This window comes from Mus caroli, chromosome 15 (genome assembly GCF_900094665.2).
Source record: "Mus caroli chromosome 15, CAROLI_EIJ_v1.1, whole genome shotgun sequence".
Classification (NCBI taxonomy): Eukaryota; Metazoa; Chordata; class Mammalia; order Rodentia; family Muridae; genus Mus; species Mus caroli.
Window position 1 is genome coordinate 30519125 of NC_034584.1, and position 23038 is coordinate 30542162.

General features: G+C 36.6%; 1 protein-coding gene across 4 annotated transcripts in view; it reads left to right on the top strand.

Moving 5' to 3' along the window:
* The window catches only part of Vps13b (vacuolar protein sorting 13 homolog B), a 543216-nt gene that overhangs the window by 209185 nt on the left and 310993 nt on the right, over positions 1 to 23038 (top strand). For all 4 annotated transcript variants that reach the window (XM_021183993.2, XM_029469591.1, XM_029469592.1 and 1 more), the window contains exon 23: positions 8786 to 9020. In XM_021183993.2, the coding sequence (XP_021039652.1) occupies positions 8786 to 9020 (235 nt within the window). The remainder of the gene's footprint in view (positions 1 to 8785; positions 9021 to 23038) is intronic.

Sequence of the window (23038 nt, forward strand, 5' to 3'; positions counted from 1 at the left end):
AGTGTAAGTGTTAACAGAATCCTAGAAAATAAATGAGTTTATGTAGTACACATATGCACATGAACACATGTGCATATGCATATACCCAGTGATCTATTGTGAAACATCTTATGTGGAACTCCTTTTGAGAGATTTAGCAAACTCCATGTCTCAGAAAGACAAGGGAGTATGTCAGGATAAGCATTATGAACATTTACTGCCTTGTTTTGATGAATTCAGAGACCAAGCTACTTAGTATTCTGTTACTTTGACAAAGTAGCTAAGAAAGGAAGAATATTTTTATTTGCTACTTCAGAAGTTTGAGTTTTTGTTTCTTAGAAGAAACTGGGCTCTTTTGCCTGTGGACCTGTGTTAAGTACTGAAGTATGGCAAACAGCTATAGCAGAGCAGAGCTGCTCAGCTCCAGCCACCTGGGAAACAAAGAGAGTGGACAAGGGACTGCACGCACCATTCAGAGTAGCCTCCTGCTCACGTCTTCCCACTCAGACCACCTTCTAACTAATCAGCCGGGGTCTCCTCAGTGGGTTATCCCACCGTCTGTGGACCACACCTTCAATGCAATCCACACCATAGTAGAGTGACCCAGGTGAATGATTAATAAAACTAGTTGACACCATTCCGTGTTCTGTGATGCAAGAGTTAACAGTGGCAACAAAACAAATTATATCATGACCTTAAATACTGTTTCATATTAATAATTATAATAAAATTTACCTCATTCCTTCCTTATCCAGTCTACAGTGAATTAAAAAAATTGTATGATTATCTTTTTTTTATTCCATTTTCAAAAGATACAAAGTTAGATGCCAGCCTTAGATAAACATTTATTACATTCCTTTATGTTTCTAAACATTGCCTTTATATTTCTTAATTCCTTAACAGTGTGTGTGTGTGTGTGTGTGTGTGTGTGTGTGTGTGTGTGTTCTATTTCATACTTGGAATGAATTATCAGAATCACATTTATCTTTCTGCCAGAAATAAGGAAAATAAATGAAAAAAATACAGAAAACTATGGTTTCAGAACACTAGGCAGTAAGTCAAGTGATAAACCAAATGACTCAGGTTGAAGTTAACTTACAACTGAAGAACTTAGGGCACGAGAAATCAGTCTAGCGGGTCATCCCCATTCTTCTCATAGTGTCTGAGTAGATAGTGATGCCACTTAAACAATACAATACTGCTTTTTGGAATTAGAAAAAAGTGGGTCTGATTTTATGTGTATATTTGAAATGGTTAAATGGTATATACTGATGTCTTAGAATAGTCTGCTGTATCAGAATATATTGGTATCTTAGAATATTCCTTTCTAGAACAGACTTATAGTAGAAATTTGATCTGAGGGAGTCTTTCTATAGATGCTTAAGACAAGGAGAATGGCAGAAACTAGAAATTCATGAAAGCATGTCAGTTGAAAGAGCAGTGGGCCACTGACACACTACTTAAGTAATCAGTAGAAGATGAAATGTTCCTGAAGGAAACTTAATCAGATAAGTGGGAGAGGCTGAACTGTTCATGCAAGTCCAGAAAGTGTGTCCTGGTCCGTTTTCATGTTAACTCTGGCCTTTCTATTGCTTATCTATGCTATGAAATATTCCATTTCTATGTAAGATTAATTCCAAGTTTACCAGTCTCATAGTAATTGTGATTTTTGTTGTATAATTATACAGTGCTTTTACTAGCTTTACTCATTTCACTGCTAGTTATTCGTAAGTACAGATAATGATAACTGTCTAAGTTATGGTTTTACTACTGTGAACAGACACTATGACCAAGGCAACTCTTATAAAGGACAACATTTAATTGGGGCTGGCTTAGAGGTGCAGAGGATCAGTCCATTGTCATCAAGGTGGGAACATGGCAGCATCTAGACAAGCATGCTGCAGACAGAGCCAAGAGTTCAACAGCTACATCTGAAGGCTGCTAGTAGAATGCTGGCTTCCAGGGAGCTAGGATGTGGGTGTTAAAGGGAACGAGAAATCAGTCTCACAATGTGGGGCCACACCCACATTGACACACTTACTCTAACAGGGCCACACCTTCTAATAGTGCCAATTTCTGGGAAGAGCATATGTAAATCATCACACCCTTATTCCTTTTTATTTTTATATATTTTTTTGTTTATGTGAAATTAGATGAAATACACATCACAGAAAGTTGTCACTCTCAACCTTTGAAATACACCATGTATTTTATGGTTCTTCATTTTGAGTGAATATGTTGGATATTAATTTGCATATGAGTATTTCATTTCATAAATTACTTTGCTTCTGACTGTGAGATTTTATGTGCTGTACCCTGGTCCTGAGTGACACCTACTGTATTTAAACATTTCCAGATGTTAATATATCATGTATGTTTTAAAGAGAAAATTATATATATTCTGATTAAATGGTTTAAATCTAAGTTAAAATATTAAAAAATATTATTAAAAAATATTTATTAAAAAATATTTTCTGTTTTCTAAGATGTTTTATTGATCAAAATATAAAACAGTAAACTCTGAAACTATCATCAGATAAAACTGAACATCATAACTTTAAAATGATCAAAAGATTATTTTTTTAGTAAGACTTTGGAGAAATAAACATATTTGAGACTAAAGTTTATGGAAAATTGAATTTGGGGCCAGAGTTGATAATTGTTTATACTATGTTATTTCATATTTAGGACAGAAAAACTTCTGAAGTATAAAGGCACTAATAATATTTGGTATATATTTGTTTTTTGTTTTTTTTTTAGTTTTAAAATTAGACTTTTATACATCCTTATAATGGTTATTTTGTAGTAGTATATGTTGGCTTAGACATTTTTTGCTTGAGGACCTTTTAACAGGTTATATTAGGCTCATTTGTTCTTTGACATTTTTCTTATCTGAAAAACACAGGGACCTGTATCATCAGCAATGATCTTAAATTTTCGAAAGCTATAATTTTATTCAAAAAGCACATAATAATGGCATAAAGTTACAAATATTTTGAGGTCTTCAATTTTTTTTCTTCATGTACTTGAAAATACTGTCATACAGATCTTTCACTTGCTTGGTTAGAGGTACACCAAAATATTTTATATTATTTGTGGCTATTGCGAAGGGTGTTTTTGCCCCTAATTTCTTTCTCAGCCCATTTGTCATTTGTATAAAGGAAGTGTACTGTTTTGTTGGAGTTAATTTTATATCTGGCCACAAAAATTGAGATGCTCTGGCCTGGAGCTCAAAGAAAGGAAAACTTTGTCCTTCTTGTTGCTGATCTCAGCTGTTTAGCTCATGTATATTGAGTTTCAGGTTGTTGTCCTAGAACATTTCAAAGTTTGATTTTTTTTTCTGAGTTTTTCATTGTACTCTGCCATTATGTATAGAACTGCTTACTATTTTGATGAGCCTGTCAATTCAAATATCTCAAGTACAGCAATTAAGCTAGGGCAATTGAATTCTCTCCTGGGGAACCTAACTCTGGCTTTGACCAGTGATGAAATAATATCAGCTCTTGGTGTCTAGAAAACTCCCTGACTCATCTTCCGTATCAAGTAGGAGTGGACATTTCAGGACAGACAGATGAAGAGCGAGTGCATTAATTATAAAAGCATGTTTTATAACACTTAACACTAAAAGTTTTATATAGAGATTTGCCTTCCTATTCATAGATACCAACAGAGTTACAGCCATTTCATGGTAGCTTCAAGGAGAAGTCTGAAATCCAACTCTAGGAATTTAACCACCAACCCCCTCAAGATTGAATGGGAAAAGTATGGAAGATATTCAAGGCTTCCCCTTGAGATTTTGTTTTATTTTCATTTGAAACTTAAACTTGGGTATATTTAGATTCCATATGTAAAATATTTCCATGACACACTGTGCTGACTGGTTTTGTGTCATCTTGACACAAGGCAGAGTCATTTGGGAAGACAGAATATCAGTTGAGAAAATGCTCTCACCAGGTTGACCTGTGGGCTAGCCTCTGATACATTCACTTGATTAGTTATTGATGTGGGTGGGCCCAGCTTACTAGGGAGCTATAAGAAAGCCCAAGTGAGCAAGCCAGTTGAGTTTCAGCCCTAAATTCTCTCAGTGATGAACAGTGGCTGCGAGATGTAAGCTGAAATAAACCATTTCTTCTGAAGATTGCTTTTGGCTTTGGTGCTTCATCATATCAGTAGAGACCCCACATAAGAAATACACTAATAACATAAACAAGAAATGAAGTTGGTTATAGTGACTTTGTTCTGTTATAACACAAATACACAGGTAAACAACCAGAGGTTAGTGTGTGGACTATGTACATAACTTTACATACTTGAAGTCAAATAGTTTTGCAAATAGCAGATACTTTGTGTTTATTTCCGGATTTATTTGGCAAATGTTTAGTTGACAGCATCATACATCTTTCTGTCAATGTTGTATTTCCCCTGTATGAGGAAAATGACTATCACTTGTAACAAGGTTGTGTTTGAACTTATCTGTCCACTAAGTCAATTTTATTAATTGTCCGAATAGATTTCTTCTTGGAATAAAACAGTGAACAGCATAAATAAAGAAATGTTTTTAATTTTTAGTTGTAAAAATCATCATTAACTTATTTAACAGTTGTTTATTGCATACCTAGTAAATACTAGGAATTGTGCTACATGCTGTGGCACAAATGAAGTAGGAACAGTATTGACTTAGATGTAATGGTCTATTAAAGGTTTTTGATATTGAGGAATTCTCTGAAATTATGAAGTAATTCATTCATTTATTTGTTTGTTTCAATTCTAGAGAGTCTTACATACCAATGAAGCTCTACCATAGTGCTTTGTCAGTCTTTGTTGTAATCTTTTCATGGCAGGCCTATTTCTTTTCTCTCTGTGTTTCTTGAGTTTCCGTTCAGAAAGAGTGCACAGATTTAAAAACAAGAAGGGGGTAGCTTACAATGACAGGCTTTTTTCTCCCTTTAATTTGAAAAATTTTAAGAGAATTTATTTACTTCTTTATTTATTTAAGCACACTGTAGCTGTCTTCAGACACACCCAAAGAGCGCCCATTGCAGATGGTTGTGAGCCTCCACGTGGTTACTGGGAATTGAACCCAGTAACTCTGGAAGAGCAGTCAGTGCTTTTAACTGCTAAGCCATCTCTCCATCCCTGAAATTGTTTCTTAAAGAATAAAGTATATTCACATAGAGAATATCTCATTCTCTAGTGTTTTTATTCCATTTATTCCTAAGGCTTTATAGCAAATGAGGCGAACATATTTTGGGGGGGGGGGGGCTATGAGGCAGTTGTCTTTGTAAAAGCACCTAGAACAGCATTAGAAAAAATTTACATATGAAGTATTTCATGAGATAGCAGGTGATTTTTTTAGATTAATGTATAAAGACTTCTTTTTAAATGAGTTGCCATCACAAAAATCAGTTCATTTTTTCCTTGTTTTGAGTTGGATTCTTTTCTCATACACTATGTCCTGATGACACTTTTCCTTTCCTCTACTCCTGCCAGTTCCTCCCTACTTCTGTCTAGATCCACTCCCTCCTTAGAAAATAACAGGCTTCTGATTTTGGAATCTCACCTACAGAGCTGGGAAACACCAGGCATGGGTCCTTTTGAATGACACATATACTTTAAGTTTAAGAAAAAGAATACATTGCAATAATTTCATTTGTTAAAATATGAACACCAAACTTTTTTTTTAATTTATTGGTTTATCCTCTATATCTGATACTTAAGCACATAGCTCTTAACCTAGTAGGAATCAAATAGAGGTGGTTCTACTTCAAGAATTTATAGTAATCCCCTTACTTTCACCATGAATGTGTTCAATGTTGGCAAAAGAACTTGTTGCTACCAAAACTGAAACAAGATCCATGAAACAGAAAGGATGTTGCCATGGAAAAGTGGAGTAACACAGTGCAGCTGCAATGCATTAATGAATAGGGTAGTTTTTAAAGATCATTTGTGTTTGGTGTGGTGCAGAGGGTCCCAACCAGGTGGTTTCCATGAACAAAATCTGACCCCCAGATTCAGGATGTCTTACTGGCAGATTACTTCATTTTTTTTCCCCTTGAATTGTCAGGTCCCTACACTACTGCAGAATTTACAGCTGCACACTTATGCCCAATAATATAAATCACTCAACATTTTACATTAAGCCACAGTTTAGACACACAGTTTAACAGTTATTTTAAAAGTGTAGAAAAGATTCATGTTATGGCCTCTGTATAGAGTACATGGTATTATTCTCCATAATAATTTCGATCAATTTGTAGTGTGTGTGTTTAGATTCTAATCACTATTGGAATTCTCATCATAAATACCAAATATTAGAAAAACTCATGTTTCAGAGCATTTAACCGGACTCATACATGTGTATACTATTGATAACGTATGCTTTATTATTCACTGTTTCCACACTATGAAATAGTTGATTTTTAAGTTAGTAGAGTGGGATGTTTTATGATTTTGGAAATCACAGTACAATTAAAATTTTATTTCTAAAGCTGACTTTTTGTGTATTGTCACATGTTTTAGCATATTAAACTGATGACCTCCCAATGTTGAGAGCATTTTTAACATAATATCTATATGAAATGTCAATATTTATTCATATTTTAGTCCCTTAACCTAAGTTAAGTAAGAAATCTCACGTAGGTTCTTCCATTGTAACTTGTACAATTAAACATTATTAATGCATTATGTTAAATATTTAAAACATACTAGTGATACATATAAGACTATTTAGACTTGTGTCCCAATGAAGAATGCTGTGGTCTTGATCTGATCATAAACTGTTTGCCTCTTACCTACTTCCATCGTGAAAGCTGCAAGGTAAGGTTGATACATCCATCACGCCCATTTGTCTTTGCAGAAGGTCGTGTGCTGTTTTCCATCACCAAATTCAGTAGTTGTCCACACTCAGAGATGTGAAGCCAATACAGTGCAATTCCGTGTTCTCGCTAGAAATACATTAACCTAAAAGAAGGGATCCTACTGTGTCTTTCATTATTGATTATAAACACATTCTCCTTCTTAACACAATTACTTAAAGTATCCCTAAGACTAATAGAACTTAATCTTCACTGCTTCTGAATTATTAATAACAAAACTGATATCATTGAGTTTTGCATTTGGGCATATTTGGCTTTAATGCTCTAGATTTCTGATGAGTTAAATAAGTATTCTCAATTTTTAAGGGGAATTAAACATTTTATGTAAAATTACAATTTACATAATAAATTGAAGGCTAAAATGAGACAAAACATTTTGATATTTATTTATTTATTTATTTATTTATTTTTGTTTTTTTGAGACAGGGTTTCTCAGTGTAACCCTGGCTGTCGTGGAACTCACTTTGGAGACCAGGCTGGCCTCAAACTCAGAAATCCGCCTGCCTCTGCTTCCCGAGTGCTGGGATTAAAGGTGTGCACCACCACGCCTGGCTAGCACTTTGATTTCTAAAATTTCATATTACTATGTGTAATACATAAGGCGCATGTGTGCACATATATACATTTTGCCTCATAGAGTATATACACAATGTTTGTTACCTACACACTTTTTTTTATTTAAACAATTTTTAACATTTTTTCCTTAGATATTTTCTTCATTTACATTTTAAATGCCATCCCAAAAGTCCTCCTTAACCCCCCCCCCCCGACTCCCCTACCCACCCACTCCCACTTCTTGGCCCTGGTGTTCCCCTGTACTGGGGCATATAAAGTTTGAAAGATCAAGGGGCCTCTCTTCCCAATGATGGCCAGCTAGGCCATCTTCTGCTGCATATGCAGCTAGAGACACGAGCTCTGGGGATTACTGGTTAGTTTATATTGTTGTTCCACCTATAGGGTTGCAGACCCCTTCAGTTCCTTGGGTACTTTCTCCAGCCCCTCCATTGGGGGCCCTGTGATCCATCCAATAGATGACTGTGAGCATCCACTTCTGTGTTTGCTAGGCACTGGCATAGCCTCACAAGAGACAGCTATATCAGGGACCTAGACACATTCTTTTAATGATTGTTTAGAGTTACTATGTACTGGGTATTTAAGTATGTGTTCATCTATTTTAGTATCTAATTTTTAAATACAGGGCCTGAATGGGCATAGAAATAGCATTATTAAAAATAAAATGTCGCCAGGCAATAATGGTTCAAGCCTTTAATTGGAGCACTTGGGAGGCAGAGGCAGGTGGGTCTCTGAGTTTGAGGCCAGCCTGGTCTCAGAGCGAATTCCAGGACATCCAGGGCTACATAGAGAAACTCTGTCTCTAAAAAAACAAAAACAAATAAAAAGTAAGTAGCCTTATCTGCTTGCTGCTAGCATCATCTACTGGCTTGGAGAAGCAGGACGTCTGTGTCTTTAGCATCTCCCAGCACATGTCCTGAGTTCTTCCTGATTATTGAAGATAAGTGAAGGGCAGCTGCAGTTTTGCTCTCAGGTCACTGGGTGCTTGAATCAGGTTTATAGCTTGAAGCAATGCTTTTCCAATTGTCATTTGGATTTCTTTTTTTGTTTGTTTGTTTATTTCGTTTTTGGTGTTTCGAGACAAGGTTTTTCTGTATACCCCTGGCTGTCCTGGAACTCACTTTGTAGACCAGGCTGGCCTCAAACTCAGAAATCCGCCTGCCTCTGCCTCCCAAGTGCTGGGATCAAAGGCATGCGCCACCACTGCCCAGCATGAATTTCTTAAGTGAACTAACTCATGAAGACATAGTAAGGGTATGTGTTCCATTTTTTACTTCATTATTTATTGTGATGATATTAGTAGTTCAACTGTAAGTTTGATTTGACCTTAATATTTTAATTATGCTTTTCTTTTCTAGCTTGATGTACAGTCTTGCTGTGTATTCATTCCAAATGACAACCTGCCTTCCCCAAGTACAATTGTGTCTGGTGACATTCCTGGAACAGTGAGAAGTTGGTACCATGGACAGACCAGCATACCAGGAACACTTGTCCTGTGTTTGCCGCAAATAAAGATTACTAGTGCTGGTCACAAGTGCATGGAACCTCTGCAGGAGATTCCGTTTGTGATCCCCCGGCCCATCCTTGAAGAGGGTACATTTCAATTTTTTTCAAAAGTCCTAAGTGTTAGTGCCCCTCTCCCCTTCCCCTTCTTGCCTGTGCATCCATGCCCTTCCATCCATTCTAGCTCCCTTTGTTACACTCTACTCTGTTTCTCCTTTTCTGGAGGATCTCCCTCCGCTAGCCTAGTCCCACCCCCTCTCAGTTATCTAGACATTGAAACACACAGAGCTGTAGCATGAAAGCTGCCATCTACATATCTAAGAAGACAGTCAGTGTTTGTCTTTGGTGTCCTAGTTACCTCCATCAGGGTAATTTACCTGCGATTTCCATTTTTCTTAATGGCTACATAATATTACATTGTGTAAATGTGAATTATCCATTCATTAGTGATGGTCACCTAGAATGTCTCTAGTCTCTGACTGTAGTGAATAGAGCAACAGTGTTCGTAGATGGGCTCGTATCTTTGTAGTGAGATGTAGAGTCCTTTGGGTGTATACCCAACAGTGGTGTAGCTGGATATAATGGTAGAGCGATTTTCAGATATTTAAGGAACTGCCACACTGATTTCAGTAGAGGTTATACCAGTTTGCAATCCTGCCATCAATAAATAAGCCAAGTTGATTATGGTGTATAAACTTTTTCATGCATTCTTATTCAGCTTATAACTATTTTATTGATACATTTTATATCTCTATTCAAAAGGGATACTAGCCTATAATTTTCTTTCTTTATTTTGGAGACTGTCTTTCTGTGGTTTTGGTATCAAGGTAATAGTGGCTTTATTAAAAAAAAATTAGGAAATTTTCCTTCAATTTTTATTTTGCTTAATTATTTGAGGGGTACAGGTTTTTAAGGTCTGGTAGGATTCTGTACTGATTCATTTGGCTCTAGGTATAAGCTTTCTCCTCAGAATAAAGTTGACCTAGTGAGCAGGATTGGTAAACAGAGTGGATTGAGTTTGACTTTACCATAGAGGGGTTTCTTTTCCTAGACTGAGATTGATGGTTTTACTGCATATAGTATTCTGGGCGGCATCAGTGGCCTCTCAGAGCTTGACAGCTGCCCAGGATCTTGGGGCTGTCAGAGCATTCGTTAAAACATGCTGTGTTATTCTAGTGGGCCTGCCTTTCTGGCTGATTGTTCCTTTTCCTGTGCAACTTTTACTAACCTTTCTTTGTTTTGTTCATTTGCTGTTTTGACTATGTGTCTCATGGGGAAATTCCTTTTTTACCCTGTTTTATAATCTGCATGCAGCTTGTCTCTAGGTAGGTGTCTTTTCTTTAGCTAGGGAAAATTTTCTCCTATGACTTTGTTAGAAATATCTTCTGTGTCTTTTGTCCTGGGATTCTTTCTTCTCTAACTTCTATAGTGATTATTTATAGGTTTGATTTCTTTCATGGTGTTTCATATTTTCTGAAAGTTTTGTGCTTGGATTTTTGTAGATTTAATATTTTCCTTGCCCTAGATATTTGTGTTTTCCTGCCTTGTTTTTAAGACCTTCAATTCTCTTTGCCTTGTCTTTTAATCTGTTGCTGAAGGTTACCTATGTGGTTTTTGTGACATCACGCGTTTTCACTTCCATTTTTATTTCAGTTTGCATTTTTTTGTGATTGTATTTTTTTTTTGTAAATTCTTTCATGTCTTGAATTGTTTTTATTAGTTTTTGAACTGTTTATATTTTCATGCTCTCTAGGGCATTTATTTATCTCCTTCTTAAAGTTTTTAAACAAGTTCATGACTGTGATTTAGAAGTCTTTTTCCTGTGCTTCAGCTAGATTGCTTTTTTTCGGGGACTAAAATGGTAGCATTCCTGGATTCTGAAAGAGGCTGTTTGTGTTTTTGGCCTGGGATCTGATATCGTTATCTGATGTAGATAAGTTTGCTGAAAGAGTAGTATTAATGTTTGTTGGTTGTTGTTGTCCAGTCTTAGTCCTAGCCAAGAGTGGAGGTCATGCCATTTCTGAATTGAAGCCAAGTGTGGTGGGTATGGGGTTTCTTGTAGAGACTTATCTGCTGATGTATAGGGAGTCAAAGAAGGATTAGAGATGGTCTAGAAGGAAAGGGTGAAAAGGGCAGCTAGGAAGAGCAAGGGGAAACTTGGGTCTGCACCAAGAGACCACATCTATAGTGGCTGGGGCTGGGCTGGTTGGACAGTTTCCAGCAGGCCAAGGTAAGTCTGGAGAGATCTGAATGAAGGCTAGGAAGAAGGATGGCAGTGTTCTTTCAGTCTACCTAGAGTAGCAGCTTCTGTGGGTCAGCAGAGTCTCAAAGTACTATAGATGGGATAGAAGGGAAGGCAGAAAGGACAGCAGGAAGTGCTATGAGGTCCTGTGTGTACTCTAAGAGTCTGATTCCCTAGGGGATGGGAATTGGCTGGTGGTTTGGCGTATTTTTCTAGGCCAAAGTAAAAATCAAAGAGGGTGATTTTAATTGAAACCACTTGAGTTATGAATGGGTGTATTATATAGAAGCAATTGAATATATTACTTTTCAGGATTCTAATTTATTTTACACAAACTAAATAATTGTGAGATGACTTGACTGTGGGTCATTTTCAAGTGTGTACTTGATTTCTTGGATTGCAGTATTTTCAGTTATAAATTCATACCTCTTTGAATTGAGATATACTCATTTCAAACAAAAGGTGAATTTGGAAAGTATGGCGTCATAAGGAAAATAATATTCTGTATTTCAGTAACACAGCTCAAATTTCGACAATACTAAATAGTTCAACACCTTGTTCACATTATGAGGATGTAAGAATGAAGAGTTCTGGTATTTGGGTTGCTGTATATTTTGTCCATCACTAAAAGCAGATAGCCAGTGTTATAGCTCCAAATTTTGATGTTCATTTCTTTGCTTCTCTTGATCAGAAAGCTCCATTAGAAACTTCTCTAGGTTGGTAATATGAGATATTAAAAGGAGAGTTTTAAAAAGTTCTATTTGTATCATCTTTGTCTTGTTGTAAGTATCCTTACTCTTACAGCTTGTATACATTCGTTCTTTCAAATTTCAGTTTGGAAACTAGGAAGTCCCCCTGCCCCTGTCTTGTGGTTCTGAGACTCCAACTCAGATATTTTTACATCCCATGCAAAATGCTCTGCCGATAAAGACTATGTTAAGCTTCACTATTGAATTCTGGGTACTTTTTTTTTTTTTAGTATGGAATTAATTTTATGAGGTTTAAATTATTTCTCCCTGTATTTTTACTGACATTCATTAATATTTGCATAACAACTTTTAAAGATGTAATTCCCATGTGACAAAATTCCTTTTAAAGTATCTAAGTTAATATTCTTTGAGAATGTTCACAATTTTGTGGAACCATCATTGCTCTCCTTTACTTCTAGACTCGGCCTGGTAGCAATTACTAGTCTGCATTATATATGTATAAATTTGGTGTTTTAGATACTTCATATAAATGGAGCCATAGTGTATGGTCTTCTGTGACTCTGACTTTTAAAATAATTTCTGTTGTAGCAAGTCTCCTTTTGGATACTAGGCTGCCCACTGCAGGGTTTGCAGGTGTCTCTTTTCTAGCCTTCTCTCCCTGTTTTCATTCATTTATCTTTCCCTCTCATCATAATTCTCAGCCTGACCTCTGTTATTTCTATTTATCTTGAGGTTTCCCTACAACAGTGAGGAGAATAGATCTGAACCCTCTTACTCCTGCTCAGTTCCACTGTCTAGCATGGCATGTGGAAGGGACAGAGCTTACTATAATACTTGTAGTCTGAATGAAGTTTATAGATGACTCTTCGTAAATAGGTTGACTAGCTGTAAGCCAAAAATATATTTGAAATTGAATGGTTAATTTCTGGCTCACTTGAAAGTCCATCAGTAATTCAAATAGATCCTTTATTGAGAACCTTTGTAGAAAATTACAGAAATGATTAATGGGATAAAGTAGAAGTTATTTAATTGGAGAGTTGAAGCTCTTTCTGTATTTACTTATTTTTAAAGTTCAAAATGTGGAATTCTCTACTGAAATGTATCATCTGAATTCAGATGCAGTGGAAAACAGTGATCTCTGATGTAGCCAGCTTCAGTCTTTGTAGGGCGTTTGGGTCAAAATCAACATGGTGAGCTTGGTCAGGAAGCCCTTGCAGTGGGCCTTGCCGATGTAATTTGCTTCATCCAGCCAACACCTCTGAGCAGATGGGCTTTCCCCTGTGCCTAGCAGAGGTTTGTTATTTCTTCTTAGAAAAAAATTGCCTGTACTTTAATAAAATATTTTGACAGAAATGGAATATTGAGATCATTTGTAAGTTAAAACTTTGCTGTTGTTGGATTTAGTGAGTTTCTGTAGACACTGATGTGAAATTATTCAGAATTTATGTAAAACACAAGTGTTCTGCCTTCTTGTTCCTGTTCACCCTGTCAGTTTATGTGCATTGTTTCATTCTACATTTTAAAAACTGTTTCATAATCAACTTCTGTCATTTATAAAGGTGGTTATATGTTGTTACAATGTTTTGTTTTTCTATTTTCTCTAGGCTTGTTTAATCTGATTCTTAAATTGTATGTGCAAATAGAAATCCTTCGACTCTCAGACAAGAACTTTTAATTTTCTTTTGATGATGATAGTTTTAAGTACCTTGAAAATGACCATCCAGGTTGTACAAATGATGTTAAATTTTAGCCTATGCCTGAGTCCTGGCTAATAAAGAGTTTACTATTCTCTCATATCAGCCTTGCAAGGATTAGATTAGGTAGGCTGTCAGATCTTTTGTGGCACAGCTTTTGTACCGCTTACAATCTAGCTAATATGGTTGCTACCACAAGTCTGGTTTTGCATCATATTCAGTCTACTCCATACTTTATTTTCTATAGGTTCTCTAGGTCCTAATGCTAAAAATGGATTCTTATACCATCCATGCTATGCTAGCCAGTTTTGCATTTCTTAATGTCTAGAACATTTACTTTAAAACATGAACTAGTGTGACAGAACTAAATCTCTTATGTGGTTTCCTGATCACTTTTTATTTATTTTTATTTATTTATTTTTTTAAATTTTATTTTTAATTTTTTTGTTTTGTTTTTTTTGGGGGGTTGTTTTGTTTTGTTCTTTTTCAAGACAGGGTTTCTCTGTGTACCCCTGGCTGTCCTGGAGCTCACTCTGTAGACAAGGCTGGCCTTGAACTCAGAAATTTGCCTGCCTTTGCCTCCCAAGTGCTGGGATTAAAGGCTTGCGCCACCACCACCTGGCTCCTGATCACTTTTTAAAGAAATATGTAATTTGGACATCAAGAAAAGGCATTTTTTTCTTTTTAGTTTTTATATTTTAAAGTTAACATATTATATGTTTGATACCATAATGTCACTTAATTTTAGGTTCACAGCCAAATTAAGTGAGGGTTACATTACAGAAATTTCCTATATGTTCCCTGCCCTGCCATTTTTCTTTCCCACTTCACAGTATCACAGACTTGAGTGTTCTATTGGCAACAGTCGATAGGCCTGTTCAGGCATCTCTACCTCTAAATTTATAGTGTACTTTAGTACTGGCTTTTGGTTATATACATTATGTAAATTGATAGAAGTGTTTAATGACAAATTTTTATCGTTATCTTTTCTTACATAGTATTTTCTCTGCCCAGAAGTTTCTCAGAGCTACACTTAGCCATCTCCCTGCTCCTATGTCTGCTAGCACAGCTGATGTTCAGTGATCTCATTAGATCACTGTCTCCTAGCTAGACATTTTTAGATATAATGTAGTGTGACATCCAGTATGTAGTTGTCTCACATCAACTTCTTTAAGATGCTCAATTGCATTTCTTGTGCTTGTTTTCATGGTTAATAGCCCTTCTTTACACAAGATCACATTGTCTGGAGGACAGTTGATCTATTCGCCAATTTGAAAGATCTTGGTTACTCCCAACTTTGGGCAATTTATGAATAACACACCCACACACCTTTTTTTTATGTTGCTCCATCTCTGCTTGATAAAGAAGTGAGTGATTGTTGGATTGTGTACTTAGTGTTTACTTTTGTAAGATACTGTCAAAATGTCTTCAAAGGAAGATGTGTGCTTTTTTTCACCCTAGTTATGAATGTGCTTCCTTGTGAAGCTCGGCATTTCATGGTGTGTTTGCCTTGCTGATAACCGGGTGGCTTTGTCTCTTGTCTTACATTGTATCATCTTAGCGGCATGAGATATGAGGTTTACATGGTACCATATAACTTATGTTGTTGTTAAAGACGCCTGTGAAGGTGTCTACTTTTTAAATAGAATATCTTTTATTCTTGCTTTTAATAGTTTTGTGTCTTGGATAATAGTCATTTATTAGATATCTTGTGTAAATATTTTCTCCCAATCTGTGGCATGTGTTTTCAACTCTTCTTTAGCACATCATATAATTTTAAGTTCATTGGCAGCTAACTCATTAGCTCTTTCTTTCATGAACTGCTTCTTTGGGTTGTGTGAGATCTATGTTTTTAAACATGTGCATTTCCCACTCAGCATTGGATGTATTCCAAGTTCTGTCAGATGCTGCTATCATTTTCCTTTGATTCTTGAAATAAAAATGTGTTTCTTAAATGATTGCCAAGGCAACATTCTTATAAAAAAATTGTATATACATAGAAGAAAATAGGTCACTCTATAGTAACCACTCTGACATTTAAGATTTCAACCCAGTTTTCTTAATATTGTGTGACAGATACATTGATACATATATGGATGCTCCTTATTGTGTGAAGGTACACAATACACAAATATGACAGTGTAGAATGCTGCACTTTTCAGACTTGGATTTAGCTTTCTTTTGTTTTCCCCATTTTATTTGTATATTTCATAAAGGTAATATTCTGGAAATCCATTCCATCTTAAAGTAAGCGTACATTTCAAGTTCATTTCCACTTTAATGTAAGGGGATTGTTAAAAATCTGTGCTAAGTCTTTCATCTTATTTTAAGACTTTCTCCTTTTTCTCCTTTCTTATTTTTGTCCTGGTTACTAGAAAGCTAGTCAAGTGATTCTAGGGAATGTATTGTGTTATTAGAAATGTTGGAAAACTCTAAGGACAATGACAGATCATCAGTGGTATATTATAGAACTAGAATGCATTAGCACAGTTGGTGAAAATATAGCAGAACATGATTAGCCCTGTGATGACTTTGTTTTCCTAAGATAGTTCAAAGCAAGCCTTCACTGCTGTTCTCCCTCCATCCCTCCCTTCCTCTCCCCATCCTCCTCCCTCCCTCCCTCCCTTCCTCCCCATCCTCCTCTGTGTATGTGTGTATGTTTGTGTGTCTCTGTCTGTCTTCTGTCTGTCTGTCTGTCTGTCTGTCTGTCTCTTATTTACTTTGATGCAGGGCCTCACGATTGTAGCCCTGGTTCCCCAGGAACTTGCTGTGTTGACCAGCTTGGTTTCAAATTCACAAAGATCTGCTAGTCTCTGTGTCCTGAGTGCCAGATTTAAAGGAGTGCCCTGTCATGCCCATCTACTGCTTTCATTCTCTCTCTCACACACACACACACACACACACACACACACACACACTCACACACACACTATTACAACAAGGAATTGTAGATACAGAATTCATCAATTTTAAAATAGTTTTATTTAAAACTGATCATTACCAATGACACAGTTGAGCATATGTCAATCATCCCAAAGTTGCAGTTATTCTTTTTCTACCTCTTGGCACAAGCAAACACTGATCTGCTTTTTTCCCCTATAACATTGTTTGCTCTGAATATTTTAATAAACTAGAATCATACAGTATACAATCTTTTACTTCCGACATTATTCACCCACTATAACAGATTTTTGAGATCCCCATATCACGTGGTATATATTAGCATATTCTTTGTATTTGCGTTGACAAGGAGAGTCCAATTGTGTGTTTATGTTGTTATGCCCAAGTTGCAGGTATCTGAAGACTACCAAGGAGTCAGCTCCATTGTAGAACTCATAAAGGTCTTTAATGAGCTTGTGAGCGAGGTCTCTCAGGCTCTCACCATAGCAGCTGGTCAGAGTGAGAGCCCGAGTCTATTGTGGTTACAGCAGACTTGGGGATTTTTCATTATGGGTCAACAAGTTAATATTTTTAAAACTGCATTTCTGGTGTAATCTACACAAATGGAACAGGACTACAAAACCTCCTGATGAGCAGCATGGCTAAGTTATCTGTTGTCTTCAGGAAATCTTCAGTTATCTCTATGTACTGTGACCCCACTATTGTAGCCTGACTGGCTGTTGCTAAGGGGGGTGGATTGCCATAGGATGTTTGCTCTTGTGGACTTTGTGATTTTCTTCAGGGAATTGGAGTTTAGCTGCTGGTCTTATGCAAATTGGGTTTCTTAAAAACACAGAGTTGGTTGGGCTTGACAATGTCACATCTCCTTTCTGTTTACCAGTTGGTATCAGTTGCAGTGTTAACAGTTCTTGCCTTTGCTGTGCTTTTATGACCATGGAGGTGTGCATATACTCTTGTGAAAGAATACCATACACATGTATTTCTTTCCCATGTAGATGGCATTCATACTATTTTATTTTTGAGTTCCTTAGTATATTTACTAGAACTCTTCAAGTGTCCTATAGAGAGTAGATATACTTACTTTGTTTCTAATCCTTAGAGAATGTGTACAGTTGCTCAGTATAAAGTATGATGATAGCTATAACTTAAATGTTCGTTTTTGGGGTAGATACCAGTGATCCTCAAGGTTTATTTTAATTCACTCTTTGCATGTTTGGGCCTTGTTTGTAGACTGAAAGTACAAGGCAGGGCCTGAGCACTCACTCACAGGGAAGGAACAAAGGCCAGAGTTCCCAGCAGGCTAAAGACATCCTACTAGGTAGTCTCTCATGTTTCTTCCCATGCATGTTGGGAACCCAGCCTTTCCCTCATGACCCTTTGGTGAGCACTGATTGGTGAACGAATGCTCCTCTTCCTGTGTTCTCTCCCTATGTCATATGGGGATAGTGCTTCTTGGAAGGAATTACTTTTTTTCTAAAGGATTTGAGGCTGTAGACTTCTCATACAGAGTTTGTCAGGTTTTAATATCACGGTAGTACAAGACTTGAGTAGTATTTTCCACCAAGCCATTGGTAAGCCTTTACCCAGTTCCCTCTCTTACTCCCCTTCCTTTCCCTTTTACCCTACCTCTCCCCTGCCCCTCTTTCCCCTCCTAGCTTTTCTCTTTTTCTGTCCCCACCCCTCCCTCTCATCCTTCCCTCTTTCCCTTCCTTCCCTCCTTCCTTTCCTCCTGCCCATCCTCCTCCCTGCCCGTCCTCCTCCCTATTTAGATTAACATCTAATTTCTATAAGTGTTACTGATTAGTGCAATCTTCTTCTTCTTCTTCTTCTTCTTCTTCTTCTTCTTCTTCTTCTTCTTCTTCTTCTTCTTCTTCTTCTTCTCCTTCTCCTTCTCCTTCTCCTTCTCCTTCTCCTTCTCCTTCTCCTTCTCCTTCTCCTTCTCCTTCTTCTTCCTCTCCTCCTCCTCCTTCCTTTTCTTTTTTTTCCCCTTTATTTTTTGGTTTTTCTAACTCAGAAATCTGCCTATCTCTACCTCCCAAGTGTTGGCATCAAAGGTGTGCGCTACCACTGCCTGACAATGTTTTTCTTCTTGTTCATTGGTGACTTTACAAACTCTGCTCTACCCTTACTGTGTTTCACCTGCTTATTCTGTTGTAGTTCAAGAATAGAATATTGAAACCAATAAGTTTTAGTGGCATTTCCCCTTACACCATGTCACTTTTGAGCCAGACAATTTGAAAGTTTGTTATTAGATTTGTATGTACCTGTAATTGTTTTCCTAAAAGGATGACCTTGTAATGATGCCATGCCAAATACTTCTGTTTCTGTGTACTGCCATACTGAATCCATTTTAACTATTAATTTCTGAGCCTCTTGCTTTCTGGTAGGATGGTGTACTTTCCCTTCTTGTATATTAATATAATTCTGACTTTGACTCTATATCTCCTATTGTTACTAGTTAGCTAGATATTCCTTTTTTGCATCTTGACAATGTGATGTTTAGATTGAATATGTAGATAATTTTTATTTAGTGTAGCATTAATATGTTGAAATTCATTTGCTGATTTGCTGTCCATTGATTTTGTCTAATTATTTCTCTTTTATTGTCTTTTTTATCTTAAAGCTGCGTTTTTGACTGCTGCCTTCTCTGTTGATGTCTTTTTACCTGACATTTTTTGTTGTTGTTGTTGTTTTGTGGTGGTTCTTGTGAACTATGTTGTGTATCTGATTTGATCCCATTCTAAGCCAGAGGACTTCTGACTTAATTTAGCTAAATTATTTAATTTTTCTACAAATAAATATTTCTTTAGACTTTTCTGTTGAAACATACTTTATATACACATATGTAGTGATAGGATTATATATTGACTGTTTTAATAGTACTTAGGAGAAGATGAAATGGGAATATTTTAATCCATTCTATACTTCCTGGCACGTGTGTGCCCCAGTGTTCTGGATTCCTCAAAGAAAGGCACACATGCACAGCCGTATACTTTAAATACCTTAAACAGCTCAATGCCTGGGTCACTCCCTAACAACACATGGCTAACACACACTCCCCTCCGATGTTCCTGAGTTAATACTAAATATTTTATCTTTGCTGCCCTGTCCCCTGCTAGGCAGCCCTCCTGGGGCTGCTTCATCCCTGCACCTACTTGCTGGCTTTCTGACCCTCTTGCAGCATGGTCATTCTTACTTGCTGTTATTTTTGTTTTTTGAGGTGGAATTATGTTTGTGTGGCTATTGTCTTTGGATTTGTTGAAAGATTACTTTCTTGCTCTTCTAGAGTGTAGTTTCCCTCCTTGATGTTAGTGTTTTCTATTATCCATTGTAGGGCTGTGTTTGTGGAAAGATTGTGTAAATTTATTTTTGTCAAGGAATGTCTTGGTTTCTCCATCTATGGTAATTGAGAGGTTTGGCTGGGGATAGTAGCCTTGACTGTCATTTGTGTTTTCTTAGGGTCTGTATGACATCTGCCCAGAATCTTCTAGCTTCATAGTCTCTGGTGAGAAGTCTGGTGTAATTCTGATAGGTCTGCCTTTATATGTTACTTGACCTTTTTCCCTAACTTCTTTTAATATTCCTTCTTTGTTTAGTGCATTAACTAATGCACTAAAAAACTAAAAAACTATGACTCCTGATCTCTTTCTTAGGTTTTCTAGCTCCAGGTTTTCTCCCTTTATGATTTATTGTTTCTATTTCCATTTTTAGATCCTGGATGGTTTTGTTGATTTCCTTTACCTGTTTGATTGTGTTTTCCTGTAATTCTTTAAGGGATTTTTGTGTTTCCTTTTTTAAGTGCTTCTACCTGTTCAGCTGTGTTCTCTTGTATTTCTTTAAGGGAGTTATTTATGTCCTTCTTAAAGTCCTCTATCATTATCAAGTGATTTTAGATCTGAATCTTGCTTTTCTGGTGTGATAGTGTATCCAATACTTGCCATGTTGTGAGAATTAGGTTCAGTTGATGCCAAGTAACCTTGGTTTCTGTTGCTTATGTTCTTATGCTTGCCTCCCGCCATCTGATGCCATCTGATCTAGTGCTTATCTCCCTTGCTTCATCTGACTGGAGCCTGTTCTTCCTGTGATCCTGGTTGTGTCAGAACCCTCAGAGTTCAGCTGTCTCTGGGATTCTGTGATTCTGGGATCCTGGGATCCTGATATCCTGGGTGTGTCAGGGCTCTTATGAGTTAAGCTGCCTCTGGCACTCTGAGATCCCAGTGTTCCTGGGATCCTGTGGACCTGGGAGTGTTAGAGTGCCTAGGAGTGGATCTTCCTCTGGGTGTTGTGGGACTGACTGATGAGTTGATGACCAATGTCTGGTCAGGGCACAGGCCCAGACCAGAAGGCTCTTTCTTTTACAATAATAAACAACATACCAGGACAGTTTAAGGCCCAGTTTGAATCTTAGGGACCACCAGCAATTTCCAGATAAACAAAACCCACAAGATCCATTAGAGGTACCATGTAGGATTACTTCCCCTTTTTTTGTTTGTTCTCTGTTTTAGATTTTGAGATGGGATTTTCTCCACCCTTCATTCTTAAATTTGTAGATGTTAAGGTTTTTTGAGTTGAAGTTTCAAGTATTTCTTAATATTGCCATTTTGTATTCTGAGCATTCAGTGTACTTCATGTTTCCTAGTGTACAGTCATTCTTATTCTCTACACACAGTTTTGCTGACAGAGAAAAATCACACTGTAGGTGATCTTAATGCCACATTCAGTCTCATAAACTTGATGTCAAAATAAGGGTCAATGCAGAAAATGAGTCCATTGTTCACTGATTCAATATGAGGATAATCGCTTTGCATTGTGTATGTATGTGTCTATATTAAGATTGTTTTCCTAAACCATTGTTAAGATCCTAGTTTGTTAAAATCCGCATCATAATATGCTGTATTTTAAAATCAGTGCTTTCCTTTTGATATACTTTTACTCAGTTGTTATTTTGTTGTCGTTGTCCCCCCCCCCCTCCCCCAAGCTGAGGACTGAACCCAGAGCCTTGCACTTGCTAGGGAGGTGCTCTACCACTGAGCTAAATCCCCAACCCCACCTCAGTTGCAATCACTGTGTTCTGGACTCTTCCTCCCTGTCTCCACCCTTGGTGCTAACACACATGGTGAATGCAGAGGCTCACATCTTCCCTTTAGGACTCATGTCTCATCCCTAAGCTGTGTGGTAGGCATATTTCCTTTCACATTATTTATCCCGAACTGCATGGCTGCTTTGCCATTTTCTGGTGATTAATTTCTTCTGATAAATTTATCAGAATTACCCGTCTCAAATTCACACATGCGTGCTTCTTAACTTCCTTGCGCTTTTTCTACCTTTTTAAATAATAAGGTAGAAACATCATTTTGTTTGAAAATTAATAAATTTTGCCACAAAAAAAGAAAAAAGAAAATTTGCCAGAAAGAATGTTTTTAGAAAATGAAGACAGCGATTATATCATTAGAACTATAATTAAAATGAACAGTCTTTCCTGGGCACAATGGCTTATACCTGTTGTTCAGCAGTCGAGGAGGCTGAGGCAAGATTTCCTATGCTTAGGAATGTAGTGTTAGACCAGCCTCCAAATGAGAACCTGCACTGGATGTTCACTAGTCAGTTAGCCAGCAGAGGAGCCTGAGCTTTAAGGTTAGGCTAGACTGGTAGAAAGCTACATGAAGTTTTTAGAATAACATGGTTTGGGCTGATAATAGGTATCTGAGCTCATTTTAGAGGTATCTGTATTTATTATTTTGTCTATATTTTATGTAAGTTAGGTGTTTTTAGTTTAAGATGTTTATGTATATAAATGTTATTATACAATTAATATGATTTGTCAATTTTTGTCCTAATGGTTGATCTTTGATTTTTTTTATCATTGAATGTTAAGATCTCAGAATATAATTTTATCTTTTTAAGACATACAATCTATATGCCAAGACCATAGAGTAATATTAGTTATTCTAAGAAGTATAGCATAACCAATTTCAGTTAGTCTGATTTTGAATCAGAATTTTTTCTAAGAGTACCAGTGTAAACTGTGACGTTTTTAACAAATTAAATGTGATTTTGTTCCATAATCACCACTTAGTATTTGTTAGAATAAAGTTTGGAAACACATACAAATATACCTATTTATTTAAAGTGAGAATCTGAAATCATTCCAAGTATAGGAGATAATGGTGGCAGAGGTTTAATTTTGTAAACAGCATAGAATTTGATACAGGTTTAAAAATTAGTTTAAAATCAGTTACAGATGATTTAAAGTTCTCATTTTTTTCCTTAGTAGGAAAATATTATATCTAGAACAGGCAAGGTGTGCAGGACAGACAACGTCCTACTATAAAATTATTGTTTGTAGCCAAGTTACCAACTACCCTCTAACTGTATTTATTATATTACCTAAACTCCCAATTTCAGAGATTCCTATTTTGGATGTTCACATTTATCATATATGTATATGGTATATGATGGAACATTAATATCCACTATATATGAATATCCACTATTTTTCACTGTATATCCACTATTTATCATATATATACCATATATATATATATATATATATATATATAT